Source organism: Nicotiana tabacum, chromosome 3 (genome assembly GCF_000715075.1).
Source record: "Nicotiana tabacum cultivar K326 chromosome 3, ASM71507v2, whole genome shotgun sequence".
NCBI classification, from domain to species: domain Eukaryota; kingdom Viridiplantae; phylum Streptophyta; class Magnoliopsida; order Solanales; family Solanaceae; genus Nicotiana; species Nicotiana tabacum.
The window spans coordinates 160,024,646-160,049,875 of NC_134082.1; the positions used below are offsets into that span (position 1 = coordinate 160,024,646).

Sequence of the window (25,230 nt, forward strand, 5' to 3'; positions counted from 1 at the left end):
GCCACTGCAGTTGTAAGCACGTGATTTTTGCCCTATATGAGAAATACTCCCAAAAAATGCAAAATAAAATGATTTTCCTTGGTGTGCAATTTTGTGAGATTTTGTGCTATTTTTGGATAATTATTTGTATTTGTCTGTGTTTGCTTATTTGTTAAATTAATAAAAAATACAAAAATATGTCGCATTTTGCATGTAGGATTTAATTCTACAATTGTTAGTAATTAAATTAGTTTTACAAAAATTAAAATTACAAAAATAGGCATCTTTTGCATTTTTAGCATTTAATGTCCAAATGAACAATTTTGTGCTTAATTATTACCTAATTGTGCGTTAATTGTTATTGGTAGTTAATTTGCGCTTTTATAACTTAATTTAGTTCTTAATAATAATTTAAGTATTTTCATAATTTAGTTTTAGAAAATGAAAGAAGAAAAGATAACAAAAATATAAATAAAAATCGGATTGGGCCACTTCTTCAATTTTCAACCCCAGGCCCAAACAATTGTCCACGACCCAGTCCACTTCACACGGGTCGACCCGATCTGCCCCATTAACCCATTAACCCAACACCCCTCTTCATTCAAAAAACAAAACAAAAGAAAAAACAAAAAGAACAAAAAACCCTAAAACCTAAAGAAAACTACCCGCCCCCACGCTCCATCTTCTCCAAAAACTAAGAACCACCAAACGACCTCCCATGGCTGCCCTTAACCAGACGCTTCTGCCTTCTTCTTCCTCGACCTCACCATCGCGAACGTCCCCCATTGACGCAGCCAACAACTGCTCCAGCTCCTCCGTACTGCTGCTATTTTCTCGTCGCAGCTGCTACCTATAAATCGACCTTCTTCGAACGAACCCAACTGCTGTTGCGGTGTCCGCTTCAAGCTCGTGCTACTGCTTTTGTCTCTCGCTACTGCCCTTGTTTCTGAAACCCCATGGATGCCATGTCTGCAGCTCGTCGCTGCTGACTCCATGGCTAGCCGAACGCACGAACAGCTGCCTCACTTCGTCTTCTTCGAGCTTGAGCAGCACCATGGCCAGTCTCCATCGTTGCTTCTTCTGCCTTCATTTTCCTCATGAATGAACTAGCTGCTTCCGTTCATCACTTCTGCCGCGACAACTGTTGCTGCTGCTGCTTCGGCGCGACTTCAATTTGCTTCTTAAGTTCGTTCATCGTCGTTTGGTTGAGCTTTGGTCGAGGTTCATCAAAACAGTCCATACATATTCGTGTCGGTCTGGTTAGTAGTTTTTGAGTTTTATTTTGTCCGTATTTTGTTTTGATATTTTCGAATCTAAAATCGGCAAATGTTTGTTTTGTTTATCGTTTGAATTAATTTTAGTTCATGTTCATGTGTTGTTTGTTAAATTAATTTTTCAGATTTCAAATGAAAGATTAATTAGTTATTTTTCATGTTTATTTCATGTTTGTATTGTTGTTTAAGTGAATATTTGTTAGTTTAATGTTTGTTAGATTCAAATTGAAATTTAATTAATTATTTCTTCAATTTGTGTCATGTTGTTATGAATTTTCCAGAAAATATTAATGTTGTTTGAATCGTTAGAATCTGTCATGTTTGTTGCTAAAAATAGATTTAATTCATGTTCATCTTTGTTTGAAGTCCATGTCTTAAATCCAGTGATCTAATGTGAGTTTATGTTTGTTTGTGATTTGTTGATTTAATTTGAATCATGCATATTGTTGTTGGTATTGTTGTATCTTTGTTCATCCATTGATGGTCTAAATTAACCAAGATTGGTTCCCGATATGGTTAATTCATTCCATTAATTTTGAGTTGTGTTGTTCATCGTGTTCATATAATTGTTGTTGAAGATTGTTGAGAAATTGGTCATCTTGACTATATTTTGGTTGAGTTATGATTAATTGATTGTTTAGAGCAGAGGGGTAATTTGGTAAATTGCATTGCATTCGGGGGTAGATTTGTAATTGCAATAAGGTCGGAGGGGTAGTTTGGTAATTGAACATTATTTTGATTCTTTATGTTAAGCATGGGGGACAAATATAATGGGGTGGGGTTTTTGAGGTATTTGTTTAATATAATGGGGGACAAGACAAAACATAATGGGGAGGAATCTTGTACTTTTTTAATATAGGCATGGGGGACAAATTATAATGGGGAGGAATCTTGTACTTTTTTAATATAGGCATGGGGGACAAATTGTAATGGGTTGGGAATGTGTTAGTTATTTAATGTAGGCATGGGGGACAAAATTTAAAATAAAGAAGACATTTAATAGTGGGCCAAAGCATGCCATTGGGGGAATAATTTTGGGGTTGGGAATGGAAGACTTGTCTTGCTATATATAGAGGACTATTCTTGACATTAAAGGGACTAGAACTTGAACCTTGGGAGGATTTTTGGGAGAGTTTTTAGAAATTGAATATTATTAAGAGAGACTTGGAGAGTTGACATACTTGGATACTTGAGAGAGTTTGTGATAGTAAAAGAGAAAGACAATTTGAACTTTCACTCGAACAATTCTGTTTGTTTTTCTTCGAGTGTTATTCAAAAATCCGAAGCTACTGCATCTCGTATCTTTTCTCTTCTCTGCTTTGATTGTGATTGCATTTTGGCACTGCTGATTTTTCAATCCGTTGCTGGGTTATTCTACTGGTTGTTATTGGTTTTGCGGTGTTGCTGAACCTGCTGTTGCCGCGTTATTACTGTTGCTGACTCCTACTTCTTTTGTTCTTGTACTGCCGTTTCCAGGTACACATTTGTACACTCTTGGCTTGAAGCGAAAAATGAAATATTAATCAGGCTCCTGTTCCTGTTGAATTCTTTTGTTTGGATCTGTGTTTGAATATTAATTTTCCTCTCTTTGTATAAAAATGTAGTCGATTAATTAATGAGTAATGAGGCTGCATATGTATACTTTCTTCATCTAATAATGTTAGTTTAAATTAACCGAAGAATAGTTAATCTGTTTTGATATTATTGTGTATCTAATCTCATGTTCTAGCAAATAATAGAATGTAGAATGAAAGCAGTTTTTCCTTGTACAAACGCGATCGCAATTTTCCGTTCACATTAGCCGTAACTTAATAACTAATAAGTTGCGTTTTTAGCATGTAAATAATTAGGAGATTTTCTTTTATTTTAGAGACGAACTTAATAGAAAAATGTAGTCACTATAGGTTTATCCTTTAAAAAATAAAAATGAGACGAGCCTCGCCAAATAAATCACAAAATCGTCGGGGCCCTCAATAAAATACATAACCATTGACTAGACTTTGGATTTGGCCGTTTAATGAACCTTCACGGCCTCTTCCTAAAATAACAATACGTTAGACTCTTTAGGACGCGCCTTAATAAATCTTACCTTCTTAAACTCGGGTGCACATTTATGTGACCCAAATCCAATTCTCAACGGAGTCGAAATGTGTTTCTAATCACGGGTACATTGATTGTGACGTGGTTCGAGATGCGTGTCCATGACGTTGCAAATTCATTTTAAAAAATAAGAATGAGATGAGCCTCGCCAAATAAAATACAAATTGCGGGGCCCTCAGTAAATATTTACTTTAAAAATTGTTTAGACTTCGGGATGGACCGTTTAGTAAAATTCCACGGTCCTACCCAAAATAAATACGCTAGTCGCTTTAGGCGCGCCTTTAATAATTTAATTTCCTTAAACTCGGGTGCACATTGATGTGACCCAAATCCAAATCTCAACGGAGTCAAAGTGTGTCGACAACCACGGGTACATTGATTGTAACGTGGTTCGAGATACATTTTATAACGTTGCAATTCTTGATAAAAATAACAGTAAATGATAAAAGCGGTTGAAAGATAAAATTTGCACATAAGTTCATATTGTATTTAAAATCAGATAAATAAGCCAAATATAACAGTTGAGCGACCGTGCTAGAACCACGGAACTCGGGAATGCCTAACACCTTCTCCCGGGTTAACAGAATTCCTTATCCGGATTTCTGGTACGCAGACTGTAATATAGAGTCATTCATTTCCTCGATTCGGGATTAAAATTGGTGACTTGGGACACCTAAATCTCCCAAGTGGCGACTCTGAAATAAATAACCAATCCCGTTTCGATTGTCCTTTAATTGGAAAAAACTCCCCTGCCCCCTTTTGGGTGCGGAAAAAGGAGGTGTGACAGCAGTAACCACCAACAAAATACAACCAGCGAATGGAAACAGCATAAAACTCAATGAAAATAGCACTCAAAATCCGAGCCAAAACAGACTCCGGAGACTCAGTTGAGGCTAGACGGAAATAGGTGTATCCGCAATGACAATGGAACAACTGTTTCTGGTTTTTGGATACTCAAAGCAAGAAACCCAAGTTTCGCATAGAAAGAGGCAGTTAATGCTGATTTCAAAACAAAAGGCAAGAAAAGAAAAGCTTTCAACTTCTTTCTTTGTTCCCAAATCTCTTTTTGGTCCTAAACCTGCTCTCTCTTTCTGGTTTTTAGTTCTTTTTCTTCAGTTCTTGGGTTCTGTCTTTTTCTGGTTTTTTAAAACTCTTGGTGTCCCAAAATGTTATGTCAAAAACTCTCTCTCTGTTTTGGTGTCTCCCCTTAGTTCTGAAAACCCTTCCCTTTTTATAGCCAAAAATGACTTCATTCCACAGCCTGTTCAAGCCCATTAAAACTGACCCCCCATGTTCTCTTTTCTGTTTTTCCACTCACGATTCAAAAGAAAAGTATTCGCCATGAGATTCCCCTGACAACCCTCTTTTCCTTATTATAAAGGTTTATCCTTTATTAATTTAAGCAAGTATGGACAGCATGAGTATGTCCTGACAGCACATGCTGTCCATTCTACTTTAATTCATTAAAAACTACAATGCACATGTTGTCCAAGATCTAAAATGAGTAAACATGCCTGCAATCAATTCAAACTAAACTCTAAAATCTATATTAAAACTGCAGCTATAACCAATCCTTAGATGACTTTGATTCAACTAACAAACTACAAATAGTTATAATCAATTCTCAGCTGATTCAAACAATGCCTCAGTAAACAAAATTAAACAGCATAAGTCAGATTACTACCATTCCAAACTGAAACTAATCGACGACATATATCGAATCGACTACGCGAATTACAACACATACACTCAGTAGCAAATGATCAGAATCAAACAGTATTAACAGGTGATTCAAGTTGTACTGTCAAAAACAAAGAGTTTCCCTGGAAACTAATTAATCGATCAAAACTCATTTCAATCGATTATATAGTTAAACACATACACTCATCAATGAATAGAGGAAAAAATTCGACCAAATAAAAGGTCCGGGCAAGGTGGACAGAATAGTCGACACAAAATGAAAACAACTCAACTGACATTTAAACACATAAACAAATATCATCAGAAAACAACATGGAACTGACAAGGAAAAGAAAAAAAATACCTTAAGAAATTGAAGATCAGACGAACCCGTCTTGGATTCTGACTCAGACTTCTTTTGGGGTTGAACAGACTTTAATCGAAGTGTTCTCAACTGAGAACACCTCGATTAAGGTCTATTAGACCCCAACCCTTTCGTTTAATTGGACAAAACCCTCAGGTTCTGGATTTCCTAGGGTTCTTGGGGCTGATTTGGGACTTGGTGTTTTCTGGTTAGATTCGAACCAAACCAAGCTTGGTTTGGTCACGAGGGAGGTCAGGGGAGTAACTGGTATGGATTTGGGGTGGTTTGGCATAGGTTGGGGTTTGGCTCGAAACTTCAAATGAAGATTCGAGACGATGGGGAAAGATTCGAGACCAACGGTTTGCAGATCCGTGTCCAGGGGGTCGAGGTGCACTAGGGGTGTTAGTCTGGTGGTCACCGGCATCGTTGCCATCGGGTTTACGGTGAGGGGGTGGAAGGGCGGCGCTAGGGTTCTTGGGGGTGTTTGGGTTCAGTCTCTGAAAGAGACAAAGATGAGGGAGGGGGGTCTGGCTTAGGGCGCGGGGGTGAGAGGGGAAAGTTTATATACGGGACGAGGGGTTGAATATTGGCCGTTGGATCATTGATGATCAACGGCCTTGATCTCTCAACTTAAAGGACGATGTCGTTTGGTTTAATGTTAGGAATGGGTCAATCCGGGTATCAGTGGGTCGGGTATCTGGGGAAAGCCTGGAGCCGTTGGATTGGATGGGATAAACGGCTCCGATTGGTCATGCCTAAACGACGTCGTTTGGATTAATGAGGGACCTGAACTGGACCGTTGGATCTGTTTGACCAACGGTTCAGATGGAGGGTGCCAAAACGACGTCGTTCTTTATGGTGTCTGAGGGATGGACTGGGTCAGTGTGTTTTGGGCCTGATTTTTGGGTTTAAAACGAGCCCAGGTCCGAATCCTTTCCTCAATTTTGTACTCTTTTCTTTTTGCTTTTTTTTTTAAAATTTCTAATCTAAATACTAAATCTACCAAAAATCCTAAAATAAGTTGCAAAATTACAATTATATTAAAAAGACATTAATTGATTTTTAGTAATAATCAACCTTTAAATGATAAAAATGACAAAATTACCAAAGGTAATATTTTTGTGATTTTTTATTCATTCAAAACCAAATATGATTTAATTAATTCCTAATAGTAGAACGAGATCCTAAACTTACATGCGACATATATTTTTTTATTTTTAATTGATAAAACTAAACAAATCACAGACAAAAACTACAAATAGCTACCAAAAAATGCCATGCAAATTCTAAAATTGTACAACAAGACGATTTGTTTTATTTTTCGATTTCTTTTGGAGTAATTGTCGTGTAAACAAAAATCACGTGCTCACAGCTGCCCCTCTTTGTTCGAAAACACGAAGGGTTTTCGTGCAAAGATGAAGTGAGCGGATACGAGCGATTTTCGTCTGTTTGACTACTCCGTGTGAAGCACATTTTGAAAGATTTGACCGAATCTTTGCTTCAAAGATTTCCTACATATCCTGGGCTAAACAGGAATCAGGTCAATGTAGTTCGGGAAATTTTGGTAGTTGGGACTACCATGGGATTGCAATGCTTGCTGTTACTGCTGTTGCTGTTGCCGCTACTGCTTTACCGACCTCCTTATTACAACCAAAGAAAATTGAAACTGAACTAACTAGTTATGCCTGTCAACCGCTAGTTACAAGATTCCTATCTATAATTCTTTCGCAACTTGATCTTGGTCTTAGCTGATTCTGCTTGTAGACTCCGATCCGAATCTTGATGCTCGCAAGTTGTAGGTGCTTGTTCATTTCTGCAGCATTTGAGTGAAACGGGATTGGCGGAGCTCGGGAATTTAATCAAATTTTGAGCAACCTGCACTTTGTTTGTTCCTTGGGAACAATCTTCTTTTTGTTCTTTTCTTCTTTTCTTTATTCTGGATTGAGACTCACTCTGTAGGTCATCTCGATCCATGCGCCTCAAGGTCAGACCTGCTGAGACAAAACAAAACAAACGAACGAAATTTTCTGCCCCAGTTTCACTAGGAAAATTTCGTGAGTTAATTGCCATAAAAATCTACAGAATTGATGAGGGGATTGGAAATCTCAAGTCTAGAAGGCGCAACTCAGGGATTGGAGCCCTAATGTTTGCAAAAGGTAAAAACGCTCAATTCAGGGATTGGAGCCCTAATATTGGCTAAAAGGGAAAAACCGCTCGACTTAGGGATTGAAGCCCTAATGTCGGCTAACAGGAAATTGCCCAACTCAGAGATTTGAGCCCTAATGTCGGCTGAAAGGGAATCGCTCAACACAGGGATTGGAGACCTAATGCCGGCTAAAAGAAAAATGCTCAACTCAGGGATTGGAGCCCTAATATCGGCTAAAAGAAAAACGCGCAACTCAGGGATTGGGGCCCTAATGTCGGCTAAAGGAAAATTGCTCAACTCAGGGATTGAATCCCTAATGTCGGCTAAAGGAAATCGCTCAACTCAGGGATTGTAGCCCTAATGTCAACTAAAAGAAAAACGCTCAACTCAGGGATTGGAGCCCTAATGTCGGCTAAAGAAAACTGCTCCATTCAGGGATTGGAGCCCTAATGTCGGCTAACAGGAAACTTGCTCAACTCAGGGATTGGAGCCCTAATGTCGGCTAAAAGAAAATCGCTCAACTCATGGATTGGAGCCCTAATGTCGGCTAAAAGAAAATCGCTCAACTCAGGGATTGGAGCCCTAATGTCGGCTAAAGAAAAAACTCGCTCAACTCAGGGATTGGAGCCCTAATGTCGGCTAACAGAAAATCGCTCAACTCAGGGATTGGAGCCCTAATGTCGGCTAAAAGAAAAATCGCTCAATTCAGGGATTGGAGCCCTAATGTCGGCTAAAGGAAAAACGCTCAACTCAGGGATTGGAGCCCTAATGTCGGCTAACAGGAAATTGCTCAACTCAGGGATTGGAGCCCTAATGTCGGCTAAAAGAAAATGCTCAACTCAGGGATTGGAGCCCTAATGTCGGCTAAAAGAAAATGCTCAACTCAGGGATTGGAGCCCTAATGTCGGCTAACAGGAAATTGCTCAACTCAGGGATTGGAGCCGTAATGTCGGCTAAAAGAAAATGCTCAACTTAGGGATTGGAGCCCTAATGTCGGCTAAAGGAAAACGCTCAACTCAGGGATTGGAGCCCTAATGTCGGCTAACAGGAAATTGCTCAACTCAGGGATTGGAGCCCTAATGTTGGCTAAAGAAAAAATTGCTCAACTCAGGGATTGAAGCCCTAATGTTGGCTAAAGAAAAAATTGTTTAACTCAGGGATTGGAGCCCTAATGTCAGCTAAAGAAAATCGCTCAACTCAGGGATTGGAGCCCTAATGTCGGCTAAAGAAAATCGCTCAACTCAGGGATTGGAGCCCTAATGTTGGCTAAAGAAAAAAACTGCTCAACTCAGGGATTAGAGCCCTAATGTCGGCTAAAGGAAAATTACTCAACTAAGGGATTGGAGCCCTAACGCCGGCTAAAAGAAATTTCTCAACTCAGGGATTGGGGCCCTAACGTTGGCAACAGGTGAAGGATTGATTTTGGGGATTCTAAACTAACCCTTTTTTGGAATTTTCTTCTTATTTCTCTTTTCGTTTTTTATATATATTTTTTTAATTATTTTTTTTGTTTAGTAAAAATGCAGGAAAGAATTTGGAGGAAACTTCCCTCTTGGGTCGATTCCTTGCTGCAAAGTTGTTTCTTGCACTTGTGCATTTCTTTTCCTTTTGGGCGGCACTTGCTTCTTGCATGGTTGCTTTGGATCGCACCTGTTTCAATTTCCAAACAAAGAACAATTGTCAGTTTGAAAATGGTGGTTGGTTCGGTGGTTTTGATTGCTTGGTCCCGGCCTCATTTCCGTTTGAGAAACTCCGCCATTGATTGGATTCAACAGGCGACCCCCTTTCGAACTGATCAGACTCGCATTTCCGGATTTTGTGATGATTCGCCCGTGTAATGCTTTGGTTCTTCCATCTCATTCTGCTTGGGAATTTTTACTGAGGCAGACTCAGTGGGGATTTTTACTGGGGCAGACTCGTTGGGGATTTTTTTTTGTGTGTGTGTCTTTACTTTGAGGGCAATCAACATCATGATCAGTCGGGATTGGACTGACGCACCACTGGGGCTGAGTATTTTCTCCACTTCTTGCATAGACGGAGTTCTGTAAACCGGTCCTGCCACCTTTTCTTTCTAACACATTTTGGAATTTAGAGTTAAAACGAAAGGGATTCAAGGAAAGGTAAACGAAAAGCGGAGGAACGAACTTAAAAGAGAAGCGTCCCTTTCGGGGGGAAAAGAAGGACTTATCTGAGGTGCATGCTGGCTTTAAATTGACATGACATGTCTTTTGGACTGGATGCCCGACCCTCACGAACTTGCATTTCCTCATGAACCAAAAACGGATCTATGTTTCCAAACCATGGAACCTTGCCAGAACTTTCTGAGGTGGAATCATCTTTTCGGCCAACAGTGCCCTTTGCGGGTTTTTGCTAGTCGACCTCTCTCATTTCTCTTCTCACTGTAGCCTGATAGCACTCTTTGCGAGTTTTTACTAAACAAGCTCTCTCATTTTCGATTTCTCTACTCCCGTCGCCTTATGGTGCCCGAAGGTTTTCACCGACAAGACTCTCTCATTTTATTTCTCTCAATTTCAGAATGCATCAGCTTCCAATAATGATATTTCTTGGTTTTCCCCGCCTTTGGCAATTGATCCGAAGGACTTGTACTTGGGTTTTGGTAAAAAAAATTGTGGATGACGTTACAACTTCGGAACCATTTGGTGGGCCCCAATTTCAACTTCAGGGTAAATTGGATTTTATTTTTGGTGTGACTGAACCCCAGAGAGAGGCTGTCTACGTATCCTTTCGGAATCAAGTCAAACGTACTTCAGGCTCAAATCGATTGTTTTTTTTTTGAAAGAAGGTAGCCAAAGAAATGTAACCGGCTCAAAGGGCTTGTAGAGAGAGTTGATAGTGTTTGGGTAGTGGGAATAAAACCTTCATCATCTCAAATGTGCCAAGACATCACCGAAGTAAACTCAGACATAGTACCTTTTGACTGCATCCACATTCACCGCTGTCTCAGGATCATTTCCTTCAATATCACCCAGATACAACGCTCCTCTTGGCAGTATCTTCCTGATGATGTACGGGCCTTTCCAATTAGGAGCAAATTTTCCTTTCGCTTCCTGGTGATGTGGCAGAATGCACCTTAATACCAATTGCCCTACTTCAAAATTCCTGGGTTGCACTTTCTTGTTGTAAGCACGGGCCATTCTTTGTTGGTACAACTGCCCGTGACAAACCACGGCCATTCGTTTCTCATCAATCAAAGTCAACTGCTCCAATCGAGTCTTAACCCACTCGCTATCTTCAATTTCTGCTTCAACAATGGTTCGGAGCGAAGGAATTTCTACCTCTGCCGGTATCACAGCCTCGGTCCCATAAACCAACAAGTATGGGGTTGCCCCTACTGATGTGCGCACTGTAGTGCGATATCCTAGCAAGGCAAAAGGTAACTATTCATGCCATTGTCTGGAACTTTGGATCGTCTTCCTCAAAATCTTCTTGGTGTTCTTGTTTGCTGCTTCAACAGCGCCATTGGCCTTGGGCCGATAAGGAGTGGAGTTCCTATGCGTTATTTTGAACTGTTCGCACACATCCTCTATCAAATGACTATTCAGGTTTGCCGCGTTATCTGTGATGATAGTTGCAGAAATACCGAAACGACAGATAAGATTTGAATGTACAAAATCCACCACGGCCTTCTTAGTGACCGATTTGAGAGTGACAGCTTCGACCCATTTTGTGAAGTAGTCGATAGCGACCAATATGAATCTGTGCCCATTTGAGGCTTTTGGCTCAATCGGACCAATGACGTCCATACCCCAAGCGACAAAAGGCCACGGCGCCGACATAAGATGTAGTTCTGTGGGGGGTGCATGAATCAAATCACCGTGCACCTGACACTGATGACACTTCCGAACGAAACTAAAACAGTCCTTCTCTATGGTCATCCAGTAATAACCCGCTCGAAGAATTTTCTTTGCTAAAACATACCCGTTCATGTGGGGCTCGCATACTCCCGCGTGTACCTCATGCATGATTCTTCCTGCCTCCTCGGTGTCAACACATCTTAACAAGTTGAGATCCGGGGTTCTCTTATACAATACTTCGCCACTCAAAAAGAAACCACCCGCATGCCGCCTAATAGTTCTCTTTTGATCTCCAGTAGCATGTTCGGGGTATTCTTGTGTCTTCAAGAACCTCTTGATATCGTGGTACCATGGCTGGGTACTTGATCCTGCCTCGATTACAATACAGTAACTGTGTCTTTCCCTGATTTGGATTTCCAAGGGATCGATGTGGGCGTTGCCTGGGTAAGGCAACATTGAAGCTAAGGTGGCAAGTGCATCAGCTAGTTCATTGTGACACCGCAGGATATACCTAAACTCTATTGATTTGAATCGCTTGCTGAGATCCTCCACGTGCTGTCGGTAAGGAATAAGCTTGACATCTCGAGTTTCCCATTCACCTTGGGCTTGCCGGATAATCAGGTCAGAATCCCCCATAATCAACAAATCTTCAACATCCTGATCGATCGCCATATTCATGCCCATGATGCAGGCTTCATATTCAGTTGTATTGTTCGTGTAGAAGAAACAAAGCCTAGCTGTAGCCGGATAGTGCTGACCAGTGGGTGAGATCAAGATTGCCCCAATTCCTACACCTTTGGCATTTACGGCCCCATCAAAGAATATCTTCCAAACATGGGCGTTTTCCGAGACTACTTCTATGGTGTTTATTTCTTCATCTGGAAAATAAGTACTCAATGGTTGGTATTCCTCATCAACCGGGTTCTCGGCCAAATGATCCGCTAACGCCTGGGCTTTTATTGTCGTGCGAGTGACATAGACTATGTCGAATTCAGTAAGCAAGATTTGCCAGTTGGCTAGTCTGCCAGTAGGCATTGGTTTCTGGAATATGTACTTCAACAGATCCAACCTGGTTATGAGGTAAGTAGTATGAGCTTGGAGATAATGTCTCAATTTTGAGCGACCCACATCAAAGCACAACACGTTCTTTCCAACAAAGTGTACTTGGCCTCATAGCTGGTGAATTTCTTGCTTAAGTAATATATCATCTGCTCTTTCTTTCCGGTTATGTCATGTTGCCCGAGGACACAACTGAAAGAATTTTCCAAGACCATCAGATACAAGAATAAGGGTCTCTCTGGCTCTGGCGGGACCAAAACTGGAGGGTTTGAAAGATATTCTTTGATCTTGTCAAAAGCCTCTTGACACTCAGCCATCCATTTGATTGCTGCATCCTTCCTCAATAACTTGAATATGGGCTCACATGTGCTGGTTAGCTGGGCAATGAATCGACTGATATAATTTAACCTGCCCAACAGACTCATCACGTCTTTCTTCGTTCTTGGAGGAGGTAGATCTCGGATAGATTTTATCTTTGTTGGATCTAACTCGATACCTCTCCTGCTTACTATGAAACCCAAAAGTTTGCCCGATGGGACTCCGAAGGCGCATTTAGCCGGATTCAACTTCAGGGCGTACTTTCTCAGCCTCTTGAAGAATTTCCTCAAGTCTTGGACATGATCGTCCTGAGTCTTGGACTTGACTATCACGTCGTCCACATACACCTCTATCTCTTGATGCATCATATCATGAAAAATGGCAGTCATGGCTCTCATGTAAGTTGCCCCGGCATTCTTTAAACCGAATGGCATAACCCGATAACAGTAAGTACCCCAAGGTGTAGTGAAGGCGATTTTCTTGGCATCTTCTTCATCCATCAACACCTGATGATATCCAGCGTAACAATCTACGAAAGACTGTATCTCATGTTTGGCACAATTATCAACAAGGATGTGGATGTTGGGCAATGGGAAATTGTCTTTGGGACTCGCCCTATTCAAATCTTGATAATCCACACATACCCGAGTCTTCCCATCTTTCTTCAGTACCGGAACTACATTCGCCAACCACGTAGTGTACTGGACTACCCGGATTACTCCTGTTTTCAACTGCTTGGTGTTTCTTCTTTGATCTTATCACTGACATTAGTCTTGAACTTTCTCTGCTTCTGTTGAACGGGAGGACAATCAGGGTAAATTGACAATTTATGCACCAACTAGATCAGCACCTAATCCTGGCATGTCATCGTATGACCAAGCAAACATATCTTTAAATTCAAAAAGGAGTTGAATTATTGCGTCTCGCGTTTTCTTGTCCGTGTGAATGCTTATTTTGGTCTCTCGGATTTCTTCAGGAGTTCCCAAATTAACCGGTTCAGTGTCATTCAAATTCGGCTTAGGTTTATTCTCAAAGTGTTCCAATTCTCGATTTATTTCCCTAAAAGCCTCTTCTTCGTCATATTTCGGTTCTTGGTTCATTATTTCACAATTAAACAGCTCGTTAGGTTCTGGGCGTGAAGTCCGCAAACACGTCATATTATTTAAAGCCGCATTATTATAACTGAAAGGAAAAGATAAAGGAAAAATAGCAAAAATCAGAATAAAGGAAAAAAATGAGGAAATACTGATTTTATTCTTTGGAATTGGGAAGATAACAATGTTTATAATTCAGGGATTCAAAACAGGAAACTAAAGAAAAACATCCGAGTTACATCCTGGGATAACTCGTGATGCAGGAAAGGTGGCAAGACAGGTCTACCCGGACTCCTGCCTAGTTGGGAATGGCGTGACCTCCCAATTCTGAAGCTTAGCATTTGGCCCACATATAGCATCTCAGCGGTGCTTGTGCCTTCTCCCGGTTGAACCATGTGAGTTTCATAAAGCATTCCTCTCATTGCCCCCACATATTTCTTCGATCTCTTCGACCGTAAAAGCCTCGTCGTCTTCCTCTTCAATGTATTTTGGTCCGACGAAAGTCTCGTATAAATGTGGCAATGGTCGAGGCAACTTCCAACCCTCATTTTTCCTCTTCTTCGCCCAATCCTCATCTTTTGGAGTGGGTTGGAAACCTATCCCAAAGAGTTTCTTAGTGGAAGGTAAGGTGATGGGTTCCGTTATTCCTTGCAGCGTTCGCCCAAGCCCTTTCCCTGGTCTGAATCCCCATCGGATCATTTCTTTAGCAACCATGAATGAGGCGTTGGACAAGAAAGGTTGGGGGCAAGGTTTTCCTTCTTCATACTGCTCTGCCAGCACAACTTCGAAAGCCTGGTAAACTGTGTGCTCACTCCCTTCCCCTGCTTCAAGATATGGGATCGATGAGTCCCGATAAATAGATTGTTCGTCTTCTCCGTGGACCACAATTTCCCGATATTCATATTCAAACTTCACCATTTGGTGGAGAGTGGAAGGTACAGCCCCTGCCGCATGAATCCAAGGTCTTCCGAGGAGAAAATTGTAAGACGTATCCATATCAAGTACCTGGAAAGTTATTTCGAACTCCACCGGTCCTATAGTCAATACCAAGTCTATTTCCCCGAGGGTGTCCCTCTTGATGCCATCAAAAGCCCTTACACAGACATTATTGGGGCGAATTCTTCCGGTCCCAATTTCCATTCTTTGCAGCGTAGAGAGTGGACAAATGTCAACACCCGAACCTCCATCCAACATTACCCGCTTGACGTAGTAGTCTTCACACTTAATTGTCAGATGTAAAGCCTTGTTGTGAGCCGCTCCCTCCGGAGGTAAATCGTTCTTACTAAAAGAAACCTGATTAACTTCGAAGAACCTTTCCGTCATTCTCTCCAGTTGTTCAACTGAAGTCTCAGCCGGTATATATGCTTCGTTCAGGGTTTTGAGCAAGATCTTCTGATGTTCGACCGACCTCATTAGCAAAGATAGCATCGACACTCGCTCAGGGTACTTGAGTAACTGATCCACCACTTCGTAGTCAGGCATTTTCATCTTTTGAAAGAAAACCTCCGCTTCTTCAACGCTTACAGGCTTCTTGGGTGGGAAGCGCTTCCGTGTGGCGTTGTTTAACTCTTGAGTGTCTGAATATTTTCCAACAAAAGTATTCTCTGGAAGTTCCCCCATGACTTCTTTGCCTTTGTATGTAACCAATGTTCTTTGATAGTTCCACGGTACTGTGGACGGGTCTGTCATTGGCTTCTGTGGTACGTGTCCGATAACCACTGGCTCATTCAGCCGAGGTGGTTTAATCGTCCCCGAACCACATAGGCCCCTTTCGATACGTACATTGGTATTGCCCTTTTGACTTCGAATCTTTGCGGCTTCTCTGATCGACCTCGTGGAATATAAAGAACTTCATTCTTCGCGGGCACCATCGTCACTGTCTTTGTCTCGGCCTTCTCTTCGAGCTCACCCTTGACAATACTAGTCTTCTTTTCTCCTTTCTCTAGCTTCGGGGCTGCTTTAGGCTTTTTCCCTGCATCGACAATGGCGATTATAGCTTTCAGGGCGGGATCAAACTCCTTGTCCTCACAGATCATCCCAATTAACGGGCCATTATTGTGAGCGGGCAACGGATTGTTGGTCACATTTGGGACCTCCTCATCCCTTAACACTATCTTTCCCTGTTCTATTAAGTTCTCTACCACCCTTCTTAAAGTCCAACAATCATTGGTATCATGCCCTTCTGCTCCCGAATGATAAGCATACCTGACACCGACTTTGTAAGCAGGTGATGCTGGATTGTGCCTTGTCTGAGGGACTGGTTGCAGGAAACCCATCTGGACTAGCTTTGGGAATATGGTAGAATATGGTTCACCAATGGGTGTGAAAGTCCGTCTTCTGGGTGGTTCTTGAGGACGAAAGTTATTTTGAGGTAGCTGTGGATTATAGTGGTTTCGGTAAGGAGGCTGATTTCTGGGAGGTGGAGCTTGGCCCCGATTGGCTTGTTGCGGCGGCTGGACATAAGGCTGAGTATTCATGTCCATGTAGGGTTGAAGAGCATAGGTCGCATTTTGGTGGGGGTAGTAATGTTGTGGGGTTCTTTCTGGAAAACGGGGCTTGGGATTACGATATTCTCTTGCTTCTGATGCCGCCATGGATGTCTCTTCCTTTTTCTTCACTCTTGCCATTCCTCCGGACCCGCTTTGGACGGCTTGGGAGGTTGCCCTTATGGCTGCCTGACTCAAAATTCTACCCGTTTTCAAACCATTCTCTACCATCTCCCCGATCTTAATCGCTTCCGCGAAAGGCTTTCCCATGGCTGACATCATGTTTTGGAAGTAATCTGATTCTTGAGCCTGGAGGAAAGTAGTGACCATTTCTATTTCATCCATGGGAGGTTTTACCCTTGATGCTTGCTCGCTCCATTTAATAGCATATTCTCTGAAGCTTTCCGAGGGTTTCTTCTTCAAGTTTGACAACGAATTCCTGTCCGGCGCGATGTCGATATTATACTGAAACTGTCTTACAAAATCTCTGGCGAGATCATCCCAAATATGCCATCGAGATATGTCTTGATCCATATACTATTCTGAGGCTATTCCTACCAAGCTTTCTCCGAAGTACGCCATCAACAATTCTTCTTTGCCGCCAGCTCCACACAATTGGTTTCAATACTTTTTGAGGTGAGCAATGGGATCGCCATGCCCATCATATTTCTCAAACTTCGGTGTTTTGAACCCCTCGGGTAGGTGCACGTGAGGGAACATGCACAGATCAGTATAGGAAACACTCATTTGCTCGCTCAAACCTTGCATATTTTTCAAACTCTGCTCGAGGCTCCTCATTCTTTTTGCCATTTCATCTTATTCAAAAGCTTTGGGATTTTGGTCTTTCCCAGGCGTAAGCCCGTATTGAGGCTGTTGAGGGTGAGTGCTGGTGGTAAACCGAGTTGGTTCCAGTGAGAAGGATGGTGCTTGAAATGTGAATGAGGAAGAGTCAAAATTAGGCCTGTGTGTAGCGGGTTGTGCCATGATTGGACAGGGCGGTACGGTGAATGTGTTTGTAGCTACATCTGTCGTTGACATCCGGGGATAAGAATCAGAGGGTGATCCAGCAGAGTGGGCTGAAAATGGTCGGGTACCCGAATGGGGCAGTTGGATAACTTATGGGGACGTTGAAAGTCCCATTTGTCCTAGAGAACAACTCGGGGAATCCAGGGATTACACTCGGCGGCTCTTTTCTGTTGTTCCAGTCATCCAACATTTCCAACATGCGAAGTCGCAAGATTCTGTTTTCTTCAGCAGTTGCTGACTCGGAAGTTGGGATGGCCAAGATTGAACTCTCCTCGGAGACAGGAATTGCCGGCAAAGGAATTTCTGAAGACATCTCTACACTTCCCTTTGATCTTGTGAAGTAAGTGTGAATATTTCCTCTCGACTTAATGACGGGTAACTGAACACTTCCTTTCGACCTCGTAAAGTATGAATGCGAGGCCAGACCTTCACCAAACCAAACCACCTTTTCTAAAAACCTGGACTTAGCAGCAAGCAAATGGTTAGTTTGAAACAAATAACAGACAGGTAATCTCACTTTGGGGTGTGATGCACCTATACAGTTAAGTGAATTTCTACATGTTTGCATCGATGACATACGTCATTCCGGCTTCTCTTTATGCTCCCCTTTATTTATTATTTTTATTATTATTTTCATCATTTGCAGTTAAAATGTGACCGGATCTGATAAGGATTGCCTACTTATCACGATGCCGCGTGAATCAGATCATTACGTAGTTCAAAGACAAACGCGTGTAAAAAGAAGCATTTTTTTATTACTGAAACAATCTATTACAAACTAACATTTTTGAAAAAGTGAAAATAACAGACAAACTCAAACCACTACTGATACACCCTGATGCGAAAAGACAGACAGAAGATGCTATGACCAAAAATACAGACTCGACCTATAAATACATTAAGGTTTCAAGAATTGGCGCTCGCGGGGCATCGTTCGGCCTTGCCGCGGTCTCAGGTGTGAGGTCCCTTTCAAGTTGTTCCAGCTCATACATGGTCTGCTTGACATAAATCATCACTGCCGAGAAAAAGGTAATACTGGTCATATCTTCGCATCGCAGACATCTCCTGATGATGGCATGGGCAATGGTCTTAATCTTATCCCTGGTTCGCCTTTTTTCTATGAGTATGCGCTCTATTTGATCATTACGAGCTGTCAAAACCCGAGAATCCTGGAGATATTGATTTTGCCACTGCTGAATTTCTACTTCCATTTGGGCCAGTAGCTTGTGGCAACGTCTATTTTCAGCTTCAAAGGTTCGGGCTTGCTCAGCTGCTCTGTCCTCAAGAGTGACCACCTTTTTCTTCAAATTGGCAATGGTTTGCTCGTGATCCCTTTTCAACTGTTGCAGGTACCGGTTACACTTTTCTGTTCTTTTTGCCCAGTGTGCTTTGAGTCCTGCTATGGTACTCTCAAGATTTTCCGACTCACTCCGGCACTCACCAATTTCCATTTTTAAACCTTTTATCAATCGTTCATCCGACCGGCTCCTTTGTTGGTTATTAGCGGCTATCCTTATCTGCTGGATCTGGGCCCTGAGCATCTCGTTTTCCTGGGTCAACCTGTTCTTTTCTCCCAGATCAGTAGCAAACTGCACGTTGTGCTCATATTTTAGACCTTCGACTTGTCGCTTTAATTTGCTGATTTTGACACGATAGCCTCTTTCTTTTGCTAACCAATCCCATTGCTTTTGTGATGACTCGGCAAAATTCAGGATGTGGGGTCTTTTAGCCGGCCTTTCGTGTTCAAGTTCTCTTCTGTACCACGCAAGGTAACCTGGCGCCATTTCACTTTTGGCCCGATCCTGCACACAAGTATCTGCTTTCAAATATTGACATTCATTCCAGATCTGTCGGACATTTGTTTCAGGAAATTGTCCGTCAGGGCTAATCTCAATTGCTTGAGCACTAAGATCTTCCTCGTGTGGCACTATCTGGCATCTCCCGAGTTGTCTCAAAACTCGATAGGGCGCGTAAGGCTGAATGCTCTTAAGTCTCATCAATAGGAAGTGGGTTCTAGCCGCCGGCATATACATAACCTCATCAACAGGCAACCATCCCAATGTCCACTGTATTTGGCTGGCCGTGAGAGTTTGAAAGAACGACGTCCATGCCGTAACTCCTTCGGGCAGACTGACCTCCTTGGTTCTCGTGTAAAACTCTTCTATGCAAGTTTTCTTCGAGGAACCATGACTCAAAAGCTCAGAACGATGGCAGAGATGTTCAGTCATCCATATTTGTAGCAGTAAGTTACACCCTTCGAAGAAATTCCCCTGGCTTTGCAGGCTGTGAGAGCTCGAAAGATATCAGATACTACCATATGCGCGAGAGTACTTTCATTCTGAGTGAGCAAAGTACTGACGACCCCGGATATTTTCAGATCAATGTTTCCGTCTTTCCTCGGAAATACCAAAAGGCCCAAAAATGTTATCACGAAAGCCACTCGTCTGTGCTCATCCCACTTCTGACGGTTACCTTTGCTGCATAGCTTGTTAACCGGATTATTGAATCCTCCTACATGACCATATCTGTCGTATATGAAGCACGGATTACAAAAATCTGCGGCCAAATCCGGGTTATGGACCATCCTGGGTATCTTTAATGAATCTAGAAATCGATGTACCGTGACAGCTCTTGGGGCAACCAGGTATTTCTGCCTTAATGGAAGTTCAGCATTTCCGATGTACCCGACTATTTCCTCCAGAGTCGGGGTGAGTTCAAAATTGGAGAAGTGGAAGACATTGTGCGCTGGGTCCCAGTAGGTGACCAAAGCTCTTATGATATCTCCCCGAGGCTGGATTTTCAATAAACCCGTGAGACCTTTCAGATATTTCTTGACATCATCTTGCCCTTCAACACCTAGATCATTCCACCATAGCCGTAACTTGACAGGGATTTTAGTCATTATCGTAAAGCGTTCATTTTGCATTGTGCTCATCCTGCACATTTATTAAAGTGACTTAAGCAAAAATGATTTGACTCAAAAATGATTTGACTATATTTCAGAAAGAAAGATCCGATTTTCGAACACGACCTTTCAGCACTTTGGGGATGAAGATTTTAAGGCTGTGAGGGTCAACCGATCAAAACTCTAAAAGATGATCGAAAGTGGCCGTTTATGCAAAGTAAGCCTTCCACCGTCCCTTTCGGGAACATTTGGCTTTTTTTTGACAAAACAATCACTTGATTTATTTATGACTCTGTTTTTTTTAGAATGGTGACCCGACATTGGGAACATGACCTCGCAGAGCCTCGGGGACGAGGATCCTAAGGCCATTGGGCAATTTGGTCACAAAAAAAAATGACCAAAATGGCTATTTATGCAAAGTCAGCCTTCCGGCGTCCCTTTTCGGGAACATTCGGCTAATCTTGACAAACGGCATCACCTGACTCATAAATTAAAATTCTGACATTTTGGCTATTTCTAAAAAAAGGGAGGTTGGACCTGATGAAGGCTGCCTACGTATCTCACACCCTGCGAGAATCAAACCGGCGTAGTTCGGGCCGATCAGGAATAGGGGAAATAAACTAAACCCTTTTTTTTAATAAAACCTTTTAAAGAAAAGGAGAAAATATTTTTGTATTTTTTTTTGGTGTATTTTTTTTATATATTTTTTGAAAAGAAACGACAACTAAAGAAACATTTTGAATTTTACTTCTTTTCACTTTTTTTTTTTTGAAATTTCAAAAAATCTCTTAAGGAAATATTTGGACTATTAGTTTGAATTTATGAAAGAGATTCTACAAAAGGAAAAAAAAATATTTTTGAATTTTGAATTTTCTCTTTTTTTTTTTTAATTTTAAACAATACATTTTTTTGGATTTTGAAAGTGATTAAAAGGAATTTTTTTTTTGTGTGTTATATATTTTTTTTAATAAATCAAACTAAAAGACAAATTTTGTTTTCATTTTTTTTAAGAAAATTTCTGCGAGGTTTTGACACTACTTGGACATTGGTTTTATTTGTCTAAAAATAAGTAGTTATCTCCCTACGCTGTTCTTTTCTTCTAAAAAGAGATTTTTTTTTCTATGCAGAAACCGGTCAGCATGCAGATCTGAAGCAAATAAATGCGCAAAACAAACGGGATGCAACAGGATGGTCTTTTCATTTCGGGTTGCTTGTCCTAGACGGACCCAACCCCTGTGTTGAGTCCCCTATGTCAGATGCAACGTGATGCAAATAAGCGTTCCTACTAGGATCCGACATGAGGTTTTGTTATACTAGGTTCATCCTGGGTATATGTTCTAGACTGTGTACCCGAGCGGACAGCTCGAGTCGAGGAGGAGGCTACGTACCGGGGACACGCGAGATCGTCCGGCTTTGTAACTTGTTCGGCCTCTTTCTTACATACCAAAAGAAATAAGAGGCTGCAAAAAGCATGCAGTTTCTAGTGCAAATAAGCACCCAGGGAGACCAATATCAATATGATCGCGATTCCAAGTGTGGTGTTAGTAACAAAAAATAAGTTTAATGAACAAACACTTGCCTCGTTTCCTGTTTTGGCTGTTTTCTTGATCTCTGCAACTAACTTTTTCTCCTACAAGATGGTAAAATAAGAATTACATAAGTTAATAAATAAGAATATAACTAACACAGAAGAAAAAGATTGGGTACTGTAAGAATACTCAGAACATAATTGACCATAAATTGGCAAGAATACTCTGAACTAACTGAACAAACAACACTTGCATCATGTCTATGAACATTTTTCTAGTAACTTACCTCCATTTGTAAAGATGAAATCTCCCGCTCAATGCCTAAAAGTTAAACATGAACAAAGAAATGAACTGATGAAAGTACAAAAGAACCAAATAAAGAATGAGAAAGACAATACAAAGTGAAAAATGAAGTGAAATATACTAAACTTGCACACCAATTATCATATTCCAGCGCTCTATAACAACACAAAAGATAGCATGGAATACAAAGTTATCTTCTTGTTTACCAAAATAAGCTGATAACGGCTAAGTAAAAAGTATGAATGACATCCAACTATGACACATCCTCAACAAGGATAATTTTTTCCAAACACTGTTTAAAGCTTTTGGTGTTATCCAACTCCTTGCTTATGCAAATGACAATGACACGCAATTTACTAGAATAGCATAACAATGATCATATCCCAAATCTTTATCAACAGTCCAAAATATAAAACCTCAAATATGCAATTTGTTTACTCATTTAGCAAAATAGCTGACCCTGATGGTTTTAGTCAAAAATAAGAACGACACCCAAACATGAGACAGACATCTTCGACACAGTTTATTTTCAACAGTATTAATGCTTTTGGCTTGTCCACCGCCTTGCTTATTTCTGTTGAAAACCAACTACTGATGGTTTTCAACTGTAATAATGAAAAGAGATCAATAAAACTTATAGGTAGTTGAGTTGAGACGCTTAGTCACTTGCAAAGGAAATAAGTACATCTAGCTTTTAGCCAATATAGCAATTCTTCCAACTCTGCCAATGATTGTCCAAGCAAAGCAGATTAGATTGTTAGAGTAAATTATATTGAGCTTGCCTATCATTTGCAATGCACCTGAACTACGGTTTAGTCCCCAAAACTAATTTGACAATTTTCCTAATATATCATACTATCATATTATGAAGCACCATTGCCGTACAGAATTATAATACCAGATATTACATGATTTTGGTTATCCACTTACTAACGAACCTTCTCAACCAGTATTATATCTCCCTCACCTCTTTTACTATCGTATTCTGAAGGATCACTCATCCTTTTTATTCTTATTGCAAAGGCACAACAATTCTTATTTGATTTTGCTTTTGTTGAATACCTTACATCATTACAATCAAATTGCTTGAGTTTACCCTCAACCCTCAATATGCTTAAGTACTTCTCTTTCCCAATATAAAATACATAAGAATTTCTGCAAGCGTGATCCTTTTGTTCCTTTTTGCTGGAACATTTATTCCTAGTAAGCATCTCTTGCTCAACATATTGGAGAATTAGACTGTTCTAATGTAAAGAGCATAGTGTTTGAAGTACATCTAAAATCAAAACAAGAGGAATTTAACCAAATGGCATCCCTATCAAAGTCAGCCAGTGCAATTGGGATCGGGAATCAGGAATCAACATCCATTATTTCTAAATTTGAAAAAAATGCCTTCAAAATTTCATTAAGTCAAAAGTTGTCTTTAATCAAAACAAAACTCAATGAAAATAGAAGCCCAAGACAGTAATGGTACCTCTGGTAGCAACAGCCATTTCCCTTTTACTGGTCCTTAGTGCTTCTGTTAATCAATTACAAAACTTTCACCATAGATCATCACTCAAAACAAAGAATAAAACCATAAAAAAATGTGATAAGAAACAAGCTAAAGTCCCTATACTAAGCTGAAGGAAGATTAATAGAGAAAGTGGGATTAGAGAAAAAGGGGGGAAAGATCTTACCTTTGGGTGAAGTCTTCTTCTTGAAAATGTTGTTCAACTTCTCCATTTTCTTTGACAAAAATTAATGATTCTGATGAAAAAAAAAAGGGTGGAAGAAGCCCTAAAATTTTCTTGAAATGGGAAAAGAACCCTAATTTTTGTTGAAAAAGACCTGAATCATGAAAATGGCCGATCAAAATGGGTTCTTTCTTCTTTTTCCTTTTTGGATTTTTTCTGTAAAAGAGGAAAAGAGTGAAGAAGAGCAGAGAGTGGCAAATGGTAGCGGCCGCCTACAGAACTTAAAGGAGTGCGGAACCAAAATATGGTTTATTTTTATTCAAAATACTTAAATAAGTGTAATAAAAAAAAAAGTTACCAAAGTATATATAACGCCACTAATAGTGGCGCTATACAGTAACGTTAACTGTACCGTTACTGTATAGCGCCACTATTAGTGGCGTTATACTGACAAACTTACATAGCGCCATTAATAGTGGCGCTATATGTATATTACCTGAAGACATAGCGCCATTAATAGTGGCGCTATACCCCTTAATACAAATCCTCCATCTTCTTCTTCTTCGTTCCATCTCCCTCATTTTCATTTCTGGTGCCCCACCACTGATTCTGCCCCCATTTTTTTTAAATTTTTTTTTGGGCCCCCCGTCACATAAAAGTTTAATATTTGTGGTCCCACTGTCGAGTAGAGCTTCGTGTTATTGTGGATTCACTCTTCCGGAGTCAAAATTTCGATCTATCTACATTTCGAAATCTCAATCGAGATATTTCGATTTATTTTAAGTTGAAACTTTTATATCAATGCATATTACTTGATTTGTATGTGTTCTATTTCGGTTTGTGTTTATTTTTTCCGAAACTAGCATGTTAAATTTTATCCGGATTTAATTTTAGTGTTGTTTAAAAATATGTAAATTAGTCTAAAAAATGTGTTTGTTAATATCCTCATGTATATTTATGTGTTTTTATGCCGTTTAGTTTAGATTATTTTTTAGCGTAGTAAAATGTATATTTTTTTAGCGTAGTAAAACGTAGACCTTTTTAGCGTAGTAAAACGTAGACCCCTTTAGCGTAGTAAAATGTAGAGCCTTGTAGCGTAGTATTGTGTAGTAATTGTTTAATTATCTTATATTCTAGCACGAAACCCATAATTATATATATATATATATAATTATATATATATAATTCTTACAATTAATTTATTAAAAAATATGAATAAAAATTATAAAAAAACATAAAATTATTAATGATAGTTTGGTACTACTGGGCCTCAGAAAATCTAGCACGAAACCCATAATTATAATATATATATATATATATATATATATATATATATATATATATATATATTATTTTTACAATTTAGTTATTAAATAAATATGAATAAAAATTATTAAAAAAACATAAAATTATTAATGATAGTTTGGTACCACTGGGCTTCAGAAAATCTAGCACGAAACCCATAATTATAAAAAT

At 40.3% G+C, this 25,230-nt stretch overlaps 1 protein-coding gene across 2 annotated transcripts; it reads right to left on the reverse strand.

Annotated features, from left to right (window-relative positions):
- Positions 1-6,947: 6,947 nt before the first annotated feature.
- LOC107829951 (vacuolar protein sorting-associated protein 2 homolog 2-like) lies at positions 6,948-24,010 on the reverse strand. 2 transcript variants are annotated; one of them, XM_075250119.1, is made up of 5 exons: positions 23,758-24,010; positions 23,553-23,597; positions 22,062-22,096; positions 21,826-21,876; positions 6,948-9,193 (listed from the first exon to the last, which is right to left on the reverse strand). In XM_075250119.1, the coding sequence occupies exons 1-5, from the start codon at positions 23,801-23,803 to the stop codon at positions 9,038-9,040; spliced, it is 333 nt and encodes a 110-aa protein (XP_075106220.1). In that variant the 5' UTR covers positions 23,804-24,010; the 3' UTR covers positions 6,948-9,037. The 2 variants fall into 2 exon arrangements, 1 of the variants encoding a protein (XP_075106220.1); XR_012707999.1 differs by lacking the exon at positions 6,948-9,193 and adding an exon at positions 20,138-20,277.
- Positions 24,011-25,230: the final 1,220 nt, after the last annotated feature.